The sequence below is a fragment of the Vidua chalybeata genome, chromosome 14, assembly GCF_026979565.1.
Source record: "Vidua chalybeata isolate OUT-0048 chromosome 14, bVidCha1 merged haplotype, whole genome shotgun sequence".
In the NCBI taxonomy this organism is placed as follows: Eukaryota; Metazoa; Chordata; class Aves; order Passeriformes; family Viduidae; genus Vidua; species Vidua chalybeata.
The window spans coordinates 6,270,305-6,294,527 of record NC_071543.1 but is presented as its reverse complement, the minus strand read 5'-3'; the positions used below and the strand labels follow the sequence as shown (position 1 = coordinate 6,294,527).

Below are 24,223 nucleotides of genomic sequence, written 5' to 3'. Positions count from 1 at the left end.
CTTTCTTTAAATTATTATGTGGTTTCATTTTCTGAAAATGATTTTGTTTGGCAAAATGGATAACTTTTTGCACATTAATTGTCATACACAAATACCATAAAAATGATGGTAACAATGCGACCAATATCCATTTGGAGAGAAGTTTTTCTCAAAAACTTTTACTCAACTTTATCTGAAATACATTTTATACAGTATTCTTACTTTCAGTATTCAGGCAGAAAGCAGGGTCACCCAGAGCAGGTTGCACAGGATTACATGCAGGCAGGATTTGAATATCTCCAGAGAAGAAGACTCCACATCTGGAAATTAAATTTGAAGTGGGAATTCCTTGCCTTAAAAAAAGTCGTTGTGACCAATAGTTATAAACTGATGAATCAACAGAGCCCAATATGCAGAGAAAAGCATCTAAAATTAAAAACCACCATCTGGATCACTTCACCAGCAACCTAGCATTAAAAGAAGCATGCAGGACTCAAAATGTAATACAAAATAAAGTTTAGCAATTCATTGATACCCAGTATTCTTAGCATTAAAAAGTCATTACAATAAAGGGTATAGATCTATATCAAAAATAATGTTGACACTTATACTCATGTGTCTAGAATTCAGTGAAGTATTAAATATTATGCTTCATCTTATCTACAAGCCAGCTGAGGTCCAGAGAAATTTTTCCATGTTATAGAATCCTGGTGATGTTTTATAGCCTCATTATATTAGTAATATTCATATAATTTTATGTTAATGATAGAATGGTGACTAAAGAAGACATTGGGATAATGTGCAATTAAGGTTCTTAATGTGTTGAAGATCCACACATGGACCAAAGGGATTAAAGAACCCCAACCTTAGTTTGTCACAAATATCAAATTAAGGATCTTCATTGCCCCAAACATGCAGAACTGTAGAGTTCAACAATCCTTGTGCCTCCATAAAACCCAGTGTGTAATGTGCAGGCCAGTGATGAATCAAATAGAAAATGCATTTATGGCTATTTCAGTCTCTGAAATGAGCCTAGTGTGAGGTTAATGCTCATCAGTCTCCAGCCCTGGTTTAAGCCTTGCAAGGAATCAAAGACAAAGCTTTATACAAAGTAGCACTAAGTTGGCCAAGTTAAGAAACTTGTTTCATAGTTTTGTTAGTCATAAAAGAAAAGAAAATTTTACCAGTACTTGTAAAGAAACTTTTTATTGGCTGCCTGCCAAAGGCAGGCTGGTGATCAAATAGAGCATCAGCTTTGCCTTTCTCTCAAACAAAGGCAGAAGATTTTTAAATTATTAGAAAGTGATTATAGAAAAGCAATGAAAGTAGGTAAAAATAACCATTATACCAGCAGCTGAGGTTTCTGAAATTTGATAGTTCTTATTTCCAGAATATCTTGTATACAGGGAAACCACTGCAGGTGGAACATGAGCTTCCAAAGTGGAAGATGTTATGGAAGTGCTTTGATTTATAATTAATACAATGCAAGTGCAGTTGCATGCCAATTCTTTTGGACTACTTTTACAGAGTTAGGGAACTACAGAGGATATTGAATTTAATCTTGGGAAAGGTGAATTTTTGTGCAAATTTGCAAGTTTTGATTACACTTGCAGACTAAAGGGTGTAGGTCACAGTTTTTTTCTTTTTTTAATTTATCCTGTAATATAGAACTGTGCTTATATCAGCTGATGAGAGGAATCTCACATTGACAAGCAGTTTTACTAGAGGCTTGGTATAGAAAGTTTTTTTATAGCTGTAGAAGGAAACATGCAAGAAATGTCACTTCCAGGAGGGTTTCTGATTTGAAGTATTTGGAAATTTCTCCTGGTGTGACATTACTGTGCTCATGTCTATCCCCAGACAGGCAGTGACAAAATGAAAATGTTGCAAATTTAAATGCTGGCACTTTCATCTTAAAATCAGAAGTTACCAAAAAAATTTTGGAGTAAAAGTTCAAAAGGTTTAGGACTTAAATTGCAGAATTTGTCAGCCTGCAGCAATCTCACCAAAGTTGGTGCAAAGTACAATATTGCTAAACTGCATCAGGTGAAATTTAAATCAGTTATTGAATTTGCCAGTATCTTACCAGAGAATAATCATTTAATCAGGAGTAGAACCTCAAGGGTATTGTGAAACTTTTCTCTTTGTACCATTATAATGCTTAGAGTCAGTCATGAATTACCAATTATTAATTGCTATGCTGGAGACAGATGCCCTGCCTCAAAATAGGTGCACACGAATACTGGTTTCAGGCTTTGGCTAGTGAGAACTGATTCAGATGTTGCAAATTCAGAGAAAGTGAGACTGAAGACTATTTGGAAAAAGTCTGAATGCTCCTAATCATTGTGTTGTTTCTTAGGCTTTAAGAAAGTCACCAAAATCTCCAGTGTGGATTTCTCACAACGTCCAGGAAACTTGTGCATCGTTTCATACGTTTCCAAATGCTGGCGTTCAACACTTAAAGGTAAATTTCGCATGCCCCTGCACTTCCCTATTTTGTGATGCTGCTCCATTTGATTCCACTCCCAGCTGTGGATATCCCAGTGCTATTAAACACATATTAATTGGTTCAGTTTGCATACTTAGACTTGCGAAGTCCCCAGTCAATGTCTGTAAGGCAGAGCCCATCATATACATGATGATTATATCCAGGGTCCTTTCAATATACTCAAGCTGAATTTATTCCTTTAAAGGCTGGAGTACAAAATACCTGCAACTTGTGCAATGAGACACAAGTGGCTACCTTTTATGCATTCCCTATTTTCATTTTTCTCATTTCATTTGTACTAGCTCCAGGCTACACAAAATATTGTCCACAGGACTATATGAGTATTGTCTAGTTGAAAGTGACTCGTGTTTCTGGACTACTTTAAAGTGTGAAAAGGGAGGAGATTACCTACCTGCTGAAAAAATTGGAAAGGAATATTAAAAGGGCTGGGTTTAGAAATCTCACAGCATTCTGCTCAGAATTTCCTATGAGATGCCATTTACCTCTGTATTAAAGTCACTGAAGTGGATCAAAAGAGTAAACACATTATTTTTACTGATAATACTTAGTCTAGGATTATATTGAAAATGAGATACATGCTGCATATTTAATATAGAAGATAAGATTTATCAGTACTCACTTCTTGTAGAGCTTCAGAGTTCTCAGGAAGGTTTTCTTACTGGCAGAGTTGTCTGTGGTAATAACAAGAACTTGTATTTTGGGGAGGGTAAAATAGGTGCTTGGTGAACTGTAGCATTTTTCACTAAGGAACAATGGAGAAAAATTTGTCTCTAGTGGAGTAATGTCACCTAAAATGGTGTAGCATAGGCATGTCCTTCTCTGGATAACAAATTGTATTATGGTGGAATACAGGTTAATTTTGATAGGGTTCATCAGGTAGTGAAAGGGTTGAAGGCACTGCAGTTGTACTGATTACAAGAGTCAAGATTTTGCCAATCTCTATAATCAGTCTCTGAGACTGTATTAAAATGTTCCAGTACTACCACAGTATGAAAAACAAGCAGGGAATTTATTATCCATGTGGGAAAAGGAAGGTGTATTGAGTTTGTGTGGGAAGTTTTTGGCAGTGAGTCGTGCTGTATGGTTGACTTCCGTGAGAAGCTGCCAGAAGCTTTCCCCTGTGTCTGACAAAGCCCATGAGACCCCTCCAGGATGGGCCTGCCACTGGTGCCAAGGCCAAACCCATCAGGAATGATAATAATGCTTCTGTGATAACATGTTTAAGAAGGCAAACAAAGAAATACTCAGTGGGAGTAATTGTGGCCAGAGAAGAGAGAAGTGAGAATATATGAGAGGAACAGCCCTGCAGACAGCCAGGTCAGTACAGAAGGAGGGGCAGAGGTGCTCCAGGTGCCAGAGCAGAGGTTCCCCTGCAGCCCCTGGTGCTGCCCATGGAGAGGCAGCTGTGCCCCTGCAGCACATGGGGGTCCTGGGCAGCAGGATGTGCCCAAAGGAGGCTGGGACTCGAAGGGAACCTGTTCTGGAGCAGGTCTGCTGTCAGGACACATGACCCCAGGGAGAGAGGAGAGCAAGCTAGAGCAGGGGAAGAGTGTGAAAAAGAGAGAGCTTTGAGTCCTTCAGCTTTTCTCAGTACTGAATTTTTACTAAAGGGGAACTGTTTGCTCTTATTTTATAAGCAGAAATATTGAGGTGCTCTGCACAAGTGGAACTTGTTTGGTGTGTGGCAAAAGCATGACATCACAGCCCTCTGTGTGTATCAAATCTGAGAATTCTATCCAGGATTGCGCATTTTTGTCCAGACCTACTGCGACAATTTTAAACATAAAAAAATGTTTGTTCCTTTAAAGTTAAAAACTGTATTCCAGAGAAATTTTAGTTTTACTTACCTTCATTCGCTATTATATGCACCCACACAAACACGCCCCTGAGGAAGCGTATTCAAAATAATTACCCCTCACAAAAATGCAACTGATGCTGGATGTATTACTTGAAAGTCTGTTTGTGCTTTCAATTTTCAGTGCTTTGAAAATCAGGTGCTTTTCAAAATATTATCTGTCAAATTCAGTGTGTAATTAGCACTTGCTGGTTACTGATTAGGCCTTCAAGTTTTATATTCTAGAAAGAAACTCTTAATATATATGTTAATTATACATATGTGTAAAATTCTGTGTAGAATTATAGTTGATTATACTCTTGAGTTTTTAAAATATGTAATTAAAATAAGTAAATATTTAAAAATATAATGCTAGATTTTAAACATGGCATCCTTAATCTTCTACTATTTCATGTAATCTTGTACAATATTCTTAAACATGTAGTGCCATCCTCACACCCAAAAATGTCAAATTTTTCTCAGCCTCCCCAGTGACCTATTTTAAACCAATTTTCCATTCCTCACATCTTACAGCAGTACAAGATCAGGTAGTCCAGAAGCACTCTTGGTATTGAATGAGAGGAGGCAGGAAGGACTGAGTCAGATGCACTTTTAGATAATTTTCTTCTTTAATTTTTGTTTGCTATGTTGATTTTGAAATTTTGAATTTTTAATGGTCAGTGGTGCCTCTGCAACACTGAATTACCATGATTCTTGATACAGTCTTTCACACTTTTAAACCTAAAAAGTAAAGCAGCCATGGAAAACTGAAGGCCTTTTTCAGAGGTGTTTCACTCTACCTGTATTTCTAATATATACTTTTGTAACATTGAACATAAAAAGGAGACTATTTAATCTGAAAAATCATTACTATAATATACAACCTCTGATTTATAACTGTTGTCAAGTTTTACCTCCAACATTATTATTCTAAATTAGCATATTTATCAAGAAATAAATTTCAGTACATTTTTGTTGTAGGGGAATTATGTAACTTTGAAGTTGTTAAAGATGTTTCTGTTGCACAGTGAATATACAGAATTGTCTATGTAGCCTTTTGTATAATCCTGCAAAATTGGCATCCTTTTTCCAGTACCAAGTAAAAGTTTTTATTTGTATATTTTCAATATTTTTGTTTGGAGTAGTTGAATATTGTATGAACAAAGACTGAGAAGACTCATGCAGAAGTGAAATAAATAACCTCTAGGTAACTGAGTCCACTTTATTACTCACTGGTCAAAAGCAGTTTAAAAATTTTAAAAGCAAAATTTTTGTACTCAATGATTGCATTATGTAAGTAGTAAATATATAAAAATTCATGTAACACCTTATGTACCAAGAGCTGACCAACAGAAATATAATCAAAGACAGAAACAGAGTTGGAATAGCCTCTGATAGTGATAGGAAATGGGAGAGATGAATGGTTGTATCTGAAATGAACAAAGAACATGAGGTTCCTGATTGCAGAATAATAATGAGGTGGTCAGACAGAGATTGAAGAGAAAAGTGAATTTTGTTTGAATCCTTACAGTGCTGCATTAGTAATTCTTGAGGAGCCAGTGAGAATGGCAGCTTATGAAAGGAATTAAGAAAAGAAAAATAATGAGGAATCTGACCTGGGAAATGTTCCTTGAACTTCTCAACTTTCCTAAATATTTTTTTTAACACAGTGATTTATTCTGAACTTCAGAGAAAAAGCTGAATGCAGGAATATAACACCAAAGGTTCCAGTATGAGAGAGGTTCCTCAGTGCAGAACACTTCTGTCTGTAAGCCACTGAAGAAGGGCATGTTGTGTATTTAAGCCTTGTTCTTGCTGTGCTATTTTTCTGTCTGCCTCATCTGGCTTGCATCCCATGTCACAGGTAATGTTCCTAATGTACAAAAGTAATTATAAAATAAAGTCAAAAGCAAGTGTTTGACATTTTGTTTTATTTATTGTTCAAGTGGTTTAGCTTTCTGATTTGTTAATCAATTTTTATGTATGAGTAGAAGGTTAATGTAGAACTTTTAATGGAAATCCATGGTAGCTGGCCTCAAAGACTTTATTTGTACTTTTGGAAAGCAAGGTAATTTCTGAACTTCTTAAAGGATCACATTATCTTCTTTTAGTATTGTGGTTTTTCTTTTTCATGTTATAGCTTGGGGATTTATATGAATGGGGGTTTGTAGAATCTTTCCATTCAGACTTACTATTACCAGCAATGTAAAAGTGCATTGCTTTGACATCTTTATCAGTTCAGAATGGATTCAGGTAACTCTGTGCAATGTACTGACCCTGCAAAGGCATGGTAAAGGTTTTCTAAGTTTGGATAAACTGGTTACCCCTCACACCTATGCTACCTTCATTATGACTGTTTTGAATTTCCCACCATGCTTTGATATATATATTTCTCATTTCATGTTCCTTTTGTTTTCATAGATGCACTTTAGAATCTCATTCTTTAGCACAACCTTTTTATTTTGCAGTATCCTGTTTTTAAATACCTATTCACTAACTTGCTGGACCAGATAATCCTGATACTGATGTAAATTGGTGGCGACCTCTTGGAAATCCATTGGCTGCGCCAGAGCAAAATTACAGAGTGGGAGGAGAGTCAGAGTGCGAGATTCTAACATATTTAGATTAGCTATTCTCCAGGATAGAGGGCTTGCATTCATTTCCCCAACTACAGCAATACATTAATCTGGGCTATTTCACTTATAAGTATTCCTGCTTCATTGAGAGTGATAAACCATCAGCTGTAATTTACAAAGCAGAGTGATTTAAATGCTTCATCTTTATGGAATTCTGACTCTTATCATCTTTGGGCAAAGCATCTCTGATTAAAGTCTTTTCTAACATCACGTGACACTAGAATTAGTACTGAGATCTTGCTCTGAGTTTTATTGATTGAGAAAGATGAGTGTTTCAGTAGTGAAAATAGTTGAGATCACCTAAAAACATATATGAAACAGCTCTGTTCCCCTGAAAAAGGAAAGAATTCAGCATTCAGGGGGTTAGACTGCTACAAAAGTGACAGTACATTCACACATTCAGAGTGTGTTAGAACCACTGTGGTTGTCATTAAGCCAGCATATTCTGTGCATTAGGCTTTGCTTTGAAATCTAAAGAGCTCCCTGATAACAGCAATGATTATCTTTTCCACTTTGGCCACCAGTTTTGTCAGTCTCCAGATCTTGGACTGAGCAATAGAATGTTGAAACCTTCCCACTCTACCAAATTGGTGTAATTTTCAAAGAACACAGATGGGAAGGTAAAAGTAATTAGGAACCTTCCTGCTTTGGCCTTGGGATCAAACTTTCCCAGGTAATAAGAGCAAAAGTAACCACAGTAGGAAAATGCTACCATAATCCCTCCAATTAACGTAGTTTTAATTATGACACAATTATCTGTAAACCCTCTCACATCTGGTATGCAGCTTGGTTCTATTCTTGTCTAATAATCAACACTGGGATAATCTGGCTAAGCAATGGATGCCACTTAGAGACAACTAAGAAAGTAAAGTGTACCAGAGAAGATTTTAGAACCACATCTGATATAACTGAAGTGTCCTTTCATACTATTATGCTTGGTTTCTTATCCTGCAGATCTACGTATCTATCCTGTGTCCCTTCTATCCATGTTTTGTGTCAGCAGCAAGACCTTGTTTACCTCAAGAAGCAAAATGCTACTGCTTTTACTTCTAGAGACAAAGTGGAAGGAAACTTGCAAAACAATCCATTTTTATAATGTCCTTGAGATCTGAGTCCTGTACTAACTTGGAAATGCATATTTATGATTTCTGAGAAATTCTCTATGACTCAAGCTCAAGGGTAGAAATAAAACAGAAAAACCAGATGCACTCAAATTATTACAAGATTGATTGAATGTCAATAAAAATCTAATAGAATAACATGTAGCTTTTAAAGAGAAAATGGGGAAAAATATGAATTACTGTAATAGTCCAAGGTGACATCTAATTTTTAATCTTTGAAATTATCAAAAAGAGTAATATTTAATTTCTTTCATTTTGATGCTCCTGCTTTTCTGACTGCAAGGCATCAATGAAAACAGATCTGTGTGACTTTTCCTTAAGGTGCTGTCAGTAAAGCTGGCTATTGTGGCATTATTAAATGTCTTCAGTAGTTGTCACCATTCAAGAAGTTTTATTGAAGTGTTCTGAACTAGAATATCAAATTATACTGTGAAGCCCTTCATTAAAGGGATAACAAAGTTAATGATCCCCATTGACTCAATTTTATTTCAGATAAAGTACAATTAGTACTTGGATAATAAACTTAAGAGCACTGAAACATAAGAATTTTTTCGTCTTGTAAAAATTTAATGTTACATACTCTTGTGTGTGCATGCAGACTGTGAGTGGCACTATGTTCTGTGAATCAGACTTCTGCCTGATTGCAAGTCTTCAGGCGGTGGGGCTCTTGAAAATCAATATTAGCAATATCTTCTGATAACAATCCTGAGAAAGACTAACACGAGTTCTCCAGTAATCCTTATTATTTTCTGGTCAAATAGAATCTATTTCCTTTCTCACTCTATTGAAAAGGTGCCTCTCTTTAAGGGTTAAGAATGGGTGAAACACCAGGGCATCTTTGAAGAGATTTTTCTTCCACATCTATCTTATGTGACTTCAGGACAAAATGATCTCCTATAAACTTTCTAATTTCAGTATCAAAATGAATGGCAGATTATACTAATCTCTCACTAACCATGCAGAGTAGAAAAGTCAATATTAGCCATACTACATCTGTCCTTTAAAAGGCAGTGGTTGTGTTTAACTTCTTGGTCTTAACGTGGTCCTGCAATGAATAACCTTGTATTATGTTTAACTCTGTCCTTAAGCAGAACCCACTGAAGCCAAGCAGAATACTTTTTATGATTTTAGAGTGTGTTGGATCTATCCATTATTTAAGTGTGGCCTTTTTATTGTTCTAAATCAATAAATCCGTTGCTCTGGCACACCTCCAAGTGCTACCCTTGAAACAGTTGCTTATTCACCTAACGGCCTCTTTATAGCAAACCACAAAGTTGCCAAATTGCTTTGGATTTGCTTTGCATTAATAAGTCCCAATTTTGTGAGTATAATAGATCTTTAAAATGAAACATGTCTTTCTGTCTGGCTGGTCCCACTCGGGGTTGCAGTCAGTGGCTGGATGTCCGAGTGGGGAGCAGTGGCAGGAGGTGGCCTCAGAAGTCTGTGCTGGGCTGGCACTGTTGGACAGGGACAGTGGCATTGAGGGCACCCTCAGCAGGTTTGACAGCACTGAGGTGTGTGGAGTGACATTCTGGAGGGATAAGATTCCATCCCATAGGGACCCTGATGGGCTCGAGATGTGGGCTCATGGGAGCCTCATAGAGTTCCACAAGGCCAAGTGCAAAGTCCTGCGCCTGGGTCAGGGCAAGCCCAAGCACAAACACAGGCTGGGCAGAGAATGGTTTGAGATCAGCCCTGAGGAGAAGGACTTGGGGCTGCTGAGAGGTGAAAAGCTCACCTTGACCTGGCAATGTGCCCTTGCAGCCCAGACAGCCAAAGGTGCCCTGGGCTGCAACAAAAAGCAGCATTGGCAGCAGGTCCAGGGAAGTGATTCTGCCCCTCTTGACACCAGGAAAACTCAGAGCTGTGAAAGCGATGAAGATAATTACCTGCTTCTTCCTGCTTCAGCTCTCAAAAGTAATTGCTGAAGAGCACTGGTACTTTTGAGTTGATTTTGAGCTTTGCAAATTATCTTGTTTGGATTTTTAATGCCTTGTGTACAGCTACATCAGCTTAAAGATTTCAAAAAAGAGGATATCTACTTTTCCACTAGAAAGCATATGACTTGTTCAGATAACTAACACTCTCTCTGGATTTTAAACCATACAAAAGGACGTTAATACGCTTTATGAGGAGTACTTGTTCCTGGTAGAAACAGTATCTTGCTATATTTGAATTGAATGCTTACCAGCAATTTTCTTTTGCCTCAGCTGTGAACTGGAACATCAGCTTAACTGAGAAAAATTGTACCTCCATGAGCAAATAATGGGAAACTCAATAGTGCCTGTGACTTTCTAGCTGGGGATTTCTATTTTCCAGGAACATGTCTCTGAGTATTTCTAGATCTGTAGTAGTTTACAGCTGAATGGAAAGTTTGTTTCCTGGAAAACATTCAACAGGTACAGTGATAACAGCTCTTAATGCTTAGGAAAGATTTTTTTTTTTTTTTTTTTTTTTGGGTAAATTCTGAAGTGTTCAGCTTATTAAAGCAGATTGTCTTACCCTTGTATTTAAAATGTTGTGCACTGCATTCATATTTATGGTAGCTTAAAGCTTTCATGGTAGTATTTTATTCCATGAATAGATTTTGGGTTTGAGGAAAAGCTGTCTGTTCAGCCAGTGAATGCCTATTCTGAACTGTGGCCAGGTAAATAGTGACACATCTATCTGCGAAACTGTGCAGAACAGACCAAAGTGAGGACCTAAACAGGAGGAACAAAAACATCTCCTTTGGGATATAACTTCTGTAGTATTAATTCTTGCCATAGTCCAGTCCAGCATTGCTCAGGCACTCTGTTTCTAAAGCAATCACTTTGTAAATAAAACTTAAATGCAATTTTATTAGTGATTATTTTGAAGTGTGCTAGTTTAGTTCAGAATGTTTATGAACATTGCACTTCATTATGGGTTTGATCTTCCTCTTTCCTTATATTTTTATAGGTGCACACATTAGACTATAAGAAGTGACCTCATGAAAAACCAGGTTGGAGTTTGGGTCAATATGTGGAGCTCTACTCTTGCCAAGGTTTTTTGTGATTCCCCTCAAATGCAAAACATAACTAGAGGATAGCAAACCAGAGGTGACTGCCATAAGCCATATAATTTCCTACTGCTGAAACTCCTGCTACTTATTACTATTTTACTGTCTTAGTGGCATGATTTTATATGGAAAGCCCTTCTATTTCTTACATAGCTCTTATTAATCCAGTTGTTTTGGCTTCTGTGCCGGATGGATTTGTGGTGTAAAAGACATAATATGCTTACTCTTTTTAAATCTGTGAAGCTGAGCTGATTCTAGCAATTTTTTTAAAATGTGAACCCCAAATACCAGTTCACCTGCAAATGGTAATGTTATATGGATTGCTTCAGTGTAATTAATGTACGTGTGATTTTACTAAAATTATTGGGACGTTCTGCCATGTGCTGCAAGCAAAATGTTACACTCTTGGAGTTTAAAGTAAATGAGAGTCGCTGGCTGTTGTAGTGTAAACTGTGATTTGTGTTTTTGTGACTTCATCTTAAGTGCCAATTCTCCATTTAAAGCAAAACAGCAAAAGTTACATGAACATCCAGCCCTTGGTCTGCAAACAGAGGTGACTTCACTTGCTCTGTTTACCTGAGAGAACATGGGGTTGATAGTATTTCCAAACACTGATGGACGGGTTTATGAGCAGATTTTGCAGGATTATCTGAAAGTGTACTTTGGCATTTCAGTTGCTGCAACACATTTCCTTGTTTCTGGCAATTTCACTAAAGAGGAAGAAGAATATTTGTGGTTAGAAAATCCAATCTTTACCTTATTTTCCCCTTTGTTGATACAGTAGTTTGTTAAAGCTAATCCAACTTGACACCACCTTGTGTCATATTTAATTACTCTCAAGCTTAGCATCAAATTTGAGCAAAGCCCCCAGGTTAAAATTCAGAACAATTCAATTTTTTATGTTGCAAATAAATGTCGAGAGATTCTACAGGAGATCAGAATATGTTTGTAGTTGAGCACAACATAAGATAGTGCACCTTCATGTACCTAGATCATAGCTGTGCCTTAGATGTGAGTGTGGGGTGGGCTGGAAGGAGAGGGAGCTGCATCCAAAGCACTTGCCAGTGGAATATCAGATCTGGGAGATATTCCTGGATATATCTTCAGCAGGAGAATGTGGCTCCAAATTGCTATTGCACCCCTGACAAATCCTCAAGGAAATGTCAGCTCCAATGCACTTGTCCCCATCTTTTAAACTGGGATTGGCAGGAGATAAAGGTTTTGTTTTAGACTAGGTGTGGGCAGTCTAGACACACTTAATTAAATTCTAGATGCACATACTTGGTGCAATTCTAGAAAGAATTTAATTTGCTACAATTTCTGGGGAAGTCTCAGTTGATACAAGTTCACTAGCCTTGACTGTGGTGATTTTAGTAAAGACTGAGGTTAGGCTCTCTTTACGTGGCTGTTTCCCTTTCAAAAGCTGACCTGAGATGTGTGGCTATGCAAGGTGGTAATTTTGGGGCAATTTGAGGTTGCTTTGCATTACTTCCAAGTAGTTCAAATTCTGACTTCTCAGTATTTTCATTTATGAGATGATTATAAGCAGTTTATACAATGCCCACCCCCCTTTCAGGGCTACAGCTTCAACAGAACACAGAAACAGAGGCCAAAACTGCTGTTGCTTATGTAGAAAATGTGCTTTGACAACCATTAGATAAAATAAGGGAGAAGAAAGGCAGGCAGCTGTTACATATGAAATTACCATGAATCCAATATAACTAGACAAATTAACTGTAGCATTAGAAATGTTAATGTATTTTTGTTTTGTTGGTTTTTGCTTTTTTCTTTAAGGGGAGATTTGTGCCTTGACTGAAAAAAAAGGAAAAAAAAAAAAACCTCTAAGAACTGTGGCAACAAGTTTAATGGGGAAAAAGTAGTTTTGAATTTCTACAGGAATGCCCAGAAATTTCCTGCTAGATGCCTCCTAATTTCTACTTCTACATTGCTTTGGTTTTGCATTCATTAGTGGTGGTTTCTACAGAAATTACTGGCAATTATTACAGGATATTATTACAGGATGTGAAGTTTACAGCATGTAAGAAGATAAAACTGGTCTCACAGAAGGCAGCCTAATTAGAGTAGATCTTATCAAGACAGGAAACCTTTTCACTACAACCAAATTTTACTTAGGTTGGATTTTTTTTTTAGGTTGCTTGAGGCATCTTCACTCGTGAATAAAAAAAATTATGCTATTGTTCAACAATATCAGGTTTGAGACCTCTGCTACAGTTCAGTGTAACAATATTAATATCTATTGTCAATACACTAAAAAATAGACTAAAAATGTTTCCATTTACATTCCATTCTATTTAATTTTGTGGTTCAATATTTCTCCTTGTAGGTTTCCATATGAATCCATTTAAGGGATAGAACACCTGCTGTAGTAAGTGCATGAGGGAAACCTTTGGTGATGAATCATACAACAGAAAAAGGAGGGTAATGGGAGTCCCATCTGGCTGTGAAAAAGAAAGAACACTAGACACAAGACTAGAACACACTGTGAACTGTTCTTAAATATTTCTTTTACCAGTGAACAATATGGTGTATTCAACTTGTTATTGAGCAACTATTCATGAATTCTGTAATATTTCCCAGAAATGCAAAATATGCTTTGGAGGGATGTAAAGTAATAAGAAGACAAAGGAGACAGTACTGTAGAACAGTCTTGGAGCTGTAGACTATGTCAGAACTGGCAGTAATGTGAAGTTAGCACAAGATTCAGACACTCCTAATTCTTTTGTATACATGGTGCTGTGGCTAGATAGGGAAAAAGCTAGTCCTAGAAAATATTATTTTGCTTTAAGTGTTTTGTTTCTTTTTTGTATCACTGCTTAGTTTAAAACATAATAGTCTAACAAAATCAAGATAAGATTTTGGCCCTTTTACTTTAACAAATTTGGAAAATAATGAACTAAATATTTCTTCCTCCTAGTAGGAAATATTTATTACTAAGAAAACCTATTTCTGAAATGCATTGAAGTATATAGAAGAAATAATTTCTGTAGTAGGCCAAACTAGATTTGCTTTGATGTAATATTTTCCTTTAAGGAAAATCATAAAAAGACTAATGTATACATATTCATTAAAAACCCTGGATATGTAGATCCTTGGTGGGTTGCTCATGCTTTAAGATAATCTAAAGCTCACATCTTTGCATCAGAAAAGCAGAAATTTTTCTCTGATTAACCGACACAATTTTCTTAAACTGCAGGCGAATATATTCTGGCAGGTACTTTGCTGGATTGATGAATCTGTGTTAAACTGCATTTAAAAAAATCACAGCTCTGAGCTGATTGCTGATGTTGAGCAGGACTGGTAGGGATAAACTATCAGAACAAGTTGATCCTGCAGAGCAAGCAAACCAGTCCCATTTTATTTACTTTTTCATCTTGGTATTGGTACAGTGAAAGTTAATAATTAAAGCATGAAGAAAATTCAGCTCATTTTTTTAAAGTTTGTGTATGTTGGACTATTTAGAATTTTATGTTATGCTAGGCAGAAGTGACTTGAAGTATATCTATGGCAAACTTTGAATAGCTTGATGTGTGTAACAAAAAGATCCTGTAGTAATCATATTTCAACTAGACATGGAAGTAGGATGCTTGAAATTGGTGGGGTTTCTTTGGTTTGGGCATTTTTGTGGTGTTTTGTTTTGCTTTCTCTTTTTAGTTAGATATCATCAAAGGCAGAAAAAAAACAGACAGACAGTAGTGATAGTTCACTATATTCATGACTTTAGTGCTCCTGATTAAGATCACTTTTGTCACAGATTGTGTTTCTCAGTGGCTTAGTCTGTATAACACATGTTCTTATTTTTAACAGTAACCAGGCACTCAGCACTTATAGGATCTGAGTACTTAATATGTTTTAAAAGTTCCATATTCATCCTGTGTTTCAGTTTCACTTTGTAAAGCTGAGATAATGTTATTCCTCTTCTTTACAAGGATATTGTGAGATAAATGTTTTAAATGTTGCAGTGTGCTTGGGACTGATGCTAATTTTAGGTGTCTAACACAGTCTAGTAAACTAAGTACCCAACGTGTCTAGATGGTCTCATCTGGCAGAAATTGTTTGGGTAAAACTTAGCATAATATGAGTTATCTTTGTAAATAAGATGAAGGTTTGGGTGCTGATGTAAATGCCAATACCAACAACCCCAAATTACTTGAATGAATTTTGATTTTCGTCCATTAAAATTCATCATGAACAGTTTTTCAACAGTCAGGTTCTGAAAAATTAATTTTTGTTCTGGTTATGTCTTGTGTTTTGAATAATCTTGTGATTTTTTTTTCCATAGGACTGTTATGTGCTCAACAAGATTTGAGTGTTGTATTTATGTATTTATGTATTATGTATCTATGTATTTCTGTTCAGGTCAAAGGAATTAGGTTTCTGAGGCAGTAAATATCACCACTATTAAAGGCAGTCATTCATCCATTTACAAGCTGTCAAGTGGCATAACAGATAACTTGCCTTTTCTGTGTTAGGAGAATCAGCAAATGTTTATTCCCCCCAATGTTTATTCCCTCCAGTGCTGCTCTGTTAACCCCTTTCACCTGTTCCCTCTGCCCACTGCACCTTGCCCTGAATGGAGTGATGAACTTCCCTGGAGAGAGAAGAAGCAGTAAACCTTGTTAAGGTAAATCAGGAGTTAACAAAATCAACTTTAACAAGGTACACTTGACTATCTACTGCTTAAAGGACAAGGTCAGAAAAAGCTGCCCAGGAACACTCTCCCACTGAGTCATGAGGTCCAGGAAGGACCCCCTTGCTTTCTAGACTACTTCTCAGACTGCAGCTGGATCCAGTCCTAGTCTCAGGCTTGGCCAGTGGTTTATGTCCAAAGGAGTTTATGTTCACAGTCAATCCTCTGTATCACTTGGCTAAGATTTCAAAGGTTAGGACACTATTGATCACTCCCTGAGGTTCTGGTGTGGCAAGGAACCTTTCAGCCTTGAGGGTAACCTTGAGAGTTGTCCCTGCTCAAGGGGAGCTCCTGGAGTGCAGCCACTGCCACGTGGGAGAGCTCAATGGGCCCTGGGCTGTCCAGTATTTATAATAAAATGATTGACTGATAGTGATATTTGCATAGTGGCAAGACGTCTGGGTCACCGTTCCAGACAGCCCTTGGCTGCCCTGCAGCCATCTGTCCCCAGAGTCCCCAGGAAGCTGGATGGAGGCACCAGAGCCCTGCTGGCTGTCAGGGCAGGGAGTGGGCAGCACACACCACACAACCAGCAAATTAAACTTGCAGCCTCTGGGGAAAATGCAATGATACTCCAGGAGAGGGAAGTGCTGTCCTGGACACTCTGCTCTCGGACAAATTGGTGTGTGCAGCATTTGCTGCGTGCAAATTCTGTGCAATTCCACCAAATCACACCCTTTTGTACCACCACCAAAGTTATCCACTGGAGTTTTTGTGTTTTGAAGCACTTCTAATGGCTGTACTGAGACCATTGTGATCATGTTTAGAGGTTTTAGTTTGGAAGAGTATCTGTGTGAGCAAAAGAATTAATTCTCATTGAACTAAATGCCCTTGCAGGAATTGGGAAGAAATCTTACAAAATTTTATTGTGAAGTTGAGTATTGAAATATACTTCAATAAATATTATGCATGGTATTTCAAGTGATAGCACTGAGACTTTTTGACAAATTATAACTTTCTGAACCTTATTTTTTAATGGAGTGTCCATGATGGTTCATATGGCTTTGAGTGCCATAGTAAGGAGCATAAATTGAGGCAGGTTCTCCTTTAAGAATCCAACCCCTCCAAATGAGTTTAAGTGATTTTTAGATAGAGAAAAAAAAATATAATAGTTTCATTATCAGCATTCCAGTAAGTACTAGAAATAATTTTATTTTCAAACTAAATCTATGGAAATGAGCAAAGCTCATAAAATGAAGACATATTATTCATATTTAAAGTGAATTTCTTTAACTAATTCTAAGGGCAAGCAAGATAAAATGTCTGAGTGAGTTTAATCTTTGATTTATTGAGGCAAATAAAATTAAGATTCTTTACATTACAATGTTAATACAGCCAAAATTTAAATAGTTATCTTAAATATTTATTATGACTGCTGTATCTGTTAGATAAAAGCCATTAATTTAAGTGCCAATGATATAAGATAAGAAAGTGTGGACACTTCTGGCTAAGGAAAAGATGATTCTAAAACTCACTTAATCACTTGTAATGTGTAGAGGAAAGTGCAAATTAAATTTTGTTCTGGAACATTAGTGATTACAACAATCTCCAGTTTCATTCCCCAGTCCTAGGTGTGTGGTATTGATTCCTCTTGAAATCTGAGGAGATAGAAGCTGAGGGAACTGAGGAGCAGCTAAGTTAACTGGTTGTTTAGGCTGGAGAAAAGGAAAAGGAGGCTTGGGGACCCCACCACTCTCTACAAGTTCCTGGAAGGAGGCTTCAGTCAGGGGAGGGTCAGTGTTTTCCTTCAGGTAACAAACAATGGGACAAGAGGAAGGTTGTGCCAGTGAAGGTTTAGACTGGATGTCAAGAAAAAGTTCTTCACTGAAAGAGTGCTCCAGCATTGGAACAGGCTGCCCAGGGACATGGTGGAATCACCATCCCTGGAAGTTTTCAAAAAATGCACAGATGAGGTGCTTGGGGACAGGGTTAGTGGGGGACCCAGCAGTGTTGATTTAATGGCTGGGCTGAAGATCTTAGAGGTCTTTTCCAGCCCTAGTAAATATATGATTCTATGACCTTTAGTTAAAGTAAACCCAGTGTCATTTTGACAGAGTTATAGCAGGACACATTTTATCTCATTTACTGCATTCAACTGAAATTATATTTTTTGTATGCTTAGTCTGTTTTGTTGTGATATTCACCAATACACTTCATAGGTCCTCTTTCTCTAGAAGCTTTTTAGGACTTATATACATTTGTTTTCAATGGCATGTCCTGTCTTACTAAAAGGATTGGAATAAAACTGAATTCCCAAGTAAATCAGAATTGCAAAATTCATCCTCCTTAGATGCATGCCAGGTTCTCTTTATACAATTCACACAACAGAGTAGCTCATATATATAATAAAATCATCTGGAAAGGCCTCTGGGTAAGAGATCTGTCCTGCCTTTTGATTTTGGCTGTGCACTTAGACATATTTTGGCCACAGACACACAGCTGGAAATAAGAATGTGCCTGAACTGCCTGAACTTTAGCAGTAGTCTTGCCATGAATATGCATCACAGTGTGGAGGCTCATGATCCTGCCTAAGGAGCTGCCATACACCAGGAAGAGGTGCCACACCTCCTTTGTGGCACATACAGTGTGATCATTTCCAATCACATTGTTTACTCTTGTACTGGGAGTCTGATAATGCAAAAGTGGCAAAATTAAAATAGAATAAGAATTTTTTTTCCATGGCTTCACCTTTTTTTACTACTGTGTTTTGGTCCCAGAGTAAATCAATGAAAGCAAAATAATAATAAGGTATATTTTAAAGCTTTCTACTGAACTGCTATCTCAAAGAATTCATAAGCTCCATTTTGTTTGTCCAAGTGTCCTTTTCAATGGCTGTGACTTCTAAATATGTGGCAGTTTAAATGTACCATGTTAATGTTCTCCTGCCACGAGCAATGAGTGTTAATTAGAGCTGGATCTGACTTTGTCTCTCCTTGGATTATTTAGGATAGTAAGAGCTCTGCTGAATGGCTGTTTGTACAATCCACCTTTTAATCCACTCTCTGAGGCAGAAGACTATTCAGAGTAAGGTTTATAATTATTCCAGAGTGCATTTGATTTCTTAGCATCAAAAATAATCTCTTACATTATTAAGCAAAAAGGTTTTTTCCCCAGAATAGATTTAGTTGTCCACACTTACTAAATGGAAATAACAGTTTTAATTATGGTCAGTTTTTTTATTATTTGATGGCTTTGTCGATAGCAGTTTTTTATGTTTGATATTTTAGCATAATGTTTTGATTTTCTGTAACAAGTAATGGGTGAAATAATGAATAAACATAATTTTTGTCTTGTCAAATTGTATGTTAGAGTAATTTTTGACACTTTGCTGCTTTTCAGTAGCACTTCAACTTTGCTTTCTCTCTGTTTTATAAGGAGTTAAACATAGTAGCCTGACCCTTTCTAAGCAATACTAAATTATGAGTAGGTCATAATTTGTGTGCATTCTCAGGTGTTGGATAAATACCCTCATAGATCAATAATTGGTCCAATGTCTCTGGCCAAGCAGACCCATGAAATTATATTTGTTTTGCTTTACTTTAAGTGACAAGCAATTATTTGAGTACCAAAGAATTGAGTAATAAACCTCCCAAAGTCTCCACTGGGATTGGATTTTACCCACATGGCATTTTTTGATGTTTTTCTGCAGGAAGTGGCTGGACTGTAAATGTGTGCTTGCATAACTTATCCAGATGAATCAATCCTATGGGGCCTAGAGTTAAATGTATTACACTAGTGGGACAGGAGACTTCTCATTTTGCAGGCTTTTAGAATGATCCTTGATTTGGACTACCTTGCAGGACTGTAATGCAAATAAAATAACATTATTTTTTAAGTTTTAGGCTAAGCAACCATAGCATTGAAGGTATATGTTTTATTTTTTAATGTCTAACATAATATTTCTTGTTATAGAAAAAAAGAATCATGCATGTTTTGCTCAGCCAATAAGTTTCAGTTAAAAGGCAGCTGATGTTTGGATATGTGTTTTTTTAAATTTCTCTTGCTAATTAATGCTAATTAATGAAAACTCTTCCCCCATTCCTTTTGACTTAAAACCTATTATGGTACAGCTGATTTGTAATCCTTGTTAATTTTTAAGTATAGGGAAACGGTTTCCATTGCACATTTTTTTGTTGAAAGAATCAAAAGAGAAAATCAGCCAAATTTTCATTCATAAGCAGTATGTCTAGGCAGATCCTAGAGTCTGATACTGAAATAGTTATAAATTGTTATAAAGTGCACCAGGTCTGATATTCAGATATATTTAAAAAAATGGCATTGTATTGCTTGAAATACATTCCTCCTTCAAGTATTACGTACCAGGTGCTCCTCTGCAGTTTGTTTACATATTCCAAAAGTTCGAAACTTCCCTCCCTCATTATTTCCCCTTTGTTTCACAGTCCTGACTTTGGTGGTGTTAAAGCTCCTCCTTCAAGAGCACTGTGCAGGAGCAGGGACACAATTGCCACATGGAATTTTAGACAGGTTCTCTTTAATGTGAGTTTAAACTAATGCTGTTCACAGGTTAGGCCAACATTGTGACCATGTTAAAGGAAAGTATCCTTAAGAGAATCTGATTTCCTCCTCCACTCCTTACACTTACGCACAATGGGATTTGCCATACTGCTTTTTCTGGGGCTTTTCTTGCCAGAGGCTTTGGGGTCACCCCTTCCTGTGGATTGCAGACTGCGCATGAGTTTTGGGGTCTGCAGCCAGGGATGTCTCAAAACTTCATCTATGCACAGCCTCTGGGACATATCAGGGTGGAGCAAGTGGACAATGAGGTTCTTGCAGTCTGTAGAGATATCTTTTGACTTCATGAAGTGAATCTTCCATTGTTTCTGAACCTGGAGCATTTCCCTGACGTTGGAACTGTCAAATGGCTGTGAAGCAAAAAGCATTGCATACAGGATAATGCCTAGGCTCCACATGTCCGAAATCCTGGGGTCACAAGGAATATGCTCGAGCAGTTCGGGGGCTGAGTACGCAAGAGACCCACAGAAGGTGCTGCTGAGAATGGTTTTTCCATTTCCATCCTGAGCCAGTGGTTTTGAAAAGCCAAAGTCTGACAGCTTGAAGTTAAGATCATTGTCAAGAAGGATGTTGTCACATTTCAGGTCCCTGTGGGCAAAGTCCAAGTCATGGCAATGCTTGATGGCAGAAGCCAACTGCTGGAACTTGCAGCGAGCGACGCTCTCTTCCATCGCACCCTGGCTGGTCAGGTAGTTCAGGAGGCTCCCCCTTTCCCCCAGCTCCATCACGATGTACACTTTTCCAAAGGATGTCTCAAAAATCTCATAGGTTTCGATGATTGAGGGGTGGTGCAGTCGCATCAAAGCCTCCATTTCCCTGGGGAGAAATTTTTCCAGGACATTCTGAGAAATTTTCTTCTTGTCAATGATCTTGATGGCCACTTTGCATTTCAGGCGGTGGCTGTAGGCAGCTTTCACTTTGCCATAGGAGCCTTCTCCAAGAGTGTCACCGAGGCTGTAGCCCTTCTTTTTAAGCACCACAGCATCCATCGTGGGAGATCTGCAGGGACCTGCCCCAGCGGGAGCTGCTCTGCATCCTGTGCTGGTGGGCTGTGCTCCACGCCTGATGGTGCTGCGGGGACACTGCTGGGCTGGGTGTGTGGGCGGTTACGGGGTGATCTCATGAACAGTCACCCTGGAAGGATCTTTCTGTTATTTCATGGAACTACTCTGTGACATCATGGAGGCCAAAACCCAACATGGAGGCACTGGCTGCTCTGTGGTGTCATTGACGGTCACCTCTGCACATTGCAATCAGAAAATGGAGACAATTTCTCAAAGATATGTTTCTCTTTTTAAGATGGTCAAAGTAGGAGAACCCTTTTTATATCTTAGTTTTGTAATGCTGTTTTTCAGTTGTGCTGCTGCTGTACATAATTAATACAATTTACTCGGCATTTTTGGTGGATTTTAGGAAAATAACAAAAACCACCTGAGGACTGAAACTTTGTGGAGCAGTGCACAGTGCATTCAAAAACCTTCCTTCCCCCCTCCCTCCCAGTGGTGGTATGATGGATCCTCGTTTGTTAATAAGTGCTGTTTGTTGAGTTTCATTGCAGTAACAGCTGACCAACCTGAGTCTTTCAGGAAGTACCAGGGAGTACCACCAGTTCAGTGTTTTATGTCAGTATTGTTATGAGACTACCAGAAGTCTGTTCCTTATTTCAAAAGAAAATAATTTTATGGAAATTCAAAATTGCCACTGCAGATAATCTCCCTGTGTATGTACCTTTTTTTCCTTGCTCTTAGCGATATCAAAATTCGCAAGAAATTGTAGAGAAAAGTTAATTTGTATTATCCATGATAACATTGCGGGGTACAGCCACATAACCAGATTAAAGAATTGAAAATCACAGAAATCTGCAATCACTCTCAATAATAGCAATAACGGTAATAGTATTAGTAATAATAATAATAATTATTATTTTTTAGTTCTGTTCTTTAATATTAGTAAAACAGTCTGAGTTGCTTTCAAACTGATGGCATTCTTTTAAACTGAAGATTTTATTCTAGATTCTCTAAGGTTACTATAAATATGAACAAACCAGAAAGTTGAACTGTATGTCTGGAATGATACTAGTTCTCAAGGGATTAAACCTGGGATTTTTTCCATGTTAAGTGGTGCATGTTCTTATTGTATCAAGTCTTTTGTTTTGAGTTTAAGGAGGATTTGCAGTGAATATTTAGCACATGCTGCTCTGCATATTTTTATTTTAATCTTTCAACAGCCACATACATGGGAAAATTTTTGGGGAAGGGGAAAAGAAGAACTCCCTGATGTTATTCTGGAGCAAATGTTCTTAAGGGCATGGAAATTTTCAAATTTTAGGTGTAGCTATTTAACATCATGTCTTTGTCTGTCCTGAAGGTGCAGCCAATATCTGAACTGTGAGAGGGAAGGCAATAACCATTGTGCTGACATTGGAAAGAACAAAAGAGAGGAAAAGTCCTTAAAATACACGCAAAAATGCATAAAGATTTACAGTGGACTATTACATGTGGTGGTTTCCAGGACATTAATTTAATTGGTTCTTTTCAGGTGTAAATAAAAATGTGGCCTTGTATTAAATGTTGGATAGCCTCATATCACCTACTCATGCTTAAAACCAGCCCAACTTTTAGTGTGGATGGCTTATCTTCATGTCAGCCTGTTAATTCTTTAGGAAATCTGTTTTGCATCTAGACATTTTTATATTTGGTGCAAGGTACGCAAAATGTATCATGCATGCTCTGCCTGTTTGTGAATCTTCTTATAGTCTCTTTTATGAAATTTTTATAAAGGGATACAGAAAATTATTACTTATGGTGAAATTTTAAGCAGTGATTTCCACCAGGGCTGTGTGGCAGTATTACCAGAACACTACTACAATCTTTTCCTTCTCACAGTAATTTAAGGAAATGATAATGTTTTTGTGGGAATGCTCATATTTTTACTATTAATATAAATTAATTTATATTAATATAAATTAAAAATTGAGTGTCAAATCTGAGTGTATTGACCTATGCATAATTTTTTGAGTAATTGATGGCTGGTGTTGTCACAGGTAGTGGATCTGAAGAGTGGTAGGTATTTGCTCCCTGCTCTGTAAGACCAGTCATAATGTCACCATGGAACCAATGGATTAAGAAAGAGGATCTATATTCAGCAAAGCAGTTAATTCCTTTAATGTTAATGTGGTTAAACTTAATCAAAATCTAAGTGAGAAGTCAGATCTGTTATCGGTGAAATACATTTTTGTCTCTGTTGGTGTTAATGTAAAGTTTTCTTTAAAGCAGCTTATTGGTGTTTAATTAGAATTTTGATTAATACTTAGAATCATCAATATTAACAAATTTACCAAATTTATACAGATTTTTTTTTTCTGGTGCCCATCTGTGTCAGTTGTAATAGACTCAGGGCTTTAATGATGCAAATTAAATTTTCCAGTGAGAGAAATGCCCATATAGGCCAAGAATTAATTCTGAATCCAGAGGGGGAAGAGCAAACTATTAATTCATTACATCTGGCAGAAGCAATTCAGTAGTTTCCTCTCTAGTTACCTTAGTTATATTTGTTCTGAAAAAACAAAGGACACCAACCCTTCCTGTACATGTTGTGCACATGGAGTTGCTGGACTCCTCAAGTCTCAGACAGACCTGGTTGTCTGTTGTTTGCTTTATTTTTCTTGCTCTGCTGTCATCCCCTTTCACAAACCTCTAAGGTTAGGTGATGGAGAGAGCACTGAAATCCCCTCTGCATCAGTGTAATCCCAAGTGCAACCAGCAGTGTCTCAAAAATCAGGTACTTAACCCTGGATCAGGGGTCAGTACTATAGGAACTGTGTGGCACACTGACTGTGGGGAGAACAGCTGGAAGGTAGAAAC

General features: G+C 37.4%; 1 protein-coding gene and 1 long non-coding RNA gene across 2 annotated transcripts; one reads left to right on the top strand and one right to left on the bottom strand.

The window, feature by feature from the left end:
• Window positions 1-20,299: 20,299 nt before the first annotated feature.
• LOC128795224 (testis-specific serine/threonine-protein kinase 2-like) lies at window positions 20,300-21,470 on the bottom strand. The gene has a single exon (XM_053955820.1). The coding sequence runs from the start codon at window positions 21,347-21,349 to the stop codon at window positions 20,375-20,377; it is 975 nt and encodes a 324-aa protein (XP_053811795.1). The 5' UTR covers window positions 21,350-21,470; the 3' UTR covers window positions 20,300-20,374.
• A 107-nt stretch (window positions 21,471-21,577) lies between these two features.
• LOC128795337 (uncharacterized) lies at window positions 21,578-22,854 on the top strand. The gene is made up of 3 exons (XR_008433488.1): window positions 21,578-21,668; window positions 21,774-22,080; window positions 22,728-22,854. It is a non-coding gene; the product is annotated as an uncharacterized LOC128795337 (long non-coding RNA).
• The last annotated feature ends 1,369 nt before the right edge of the window (window positions 22,855-24,223 follow it).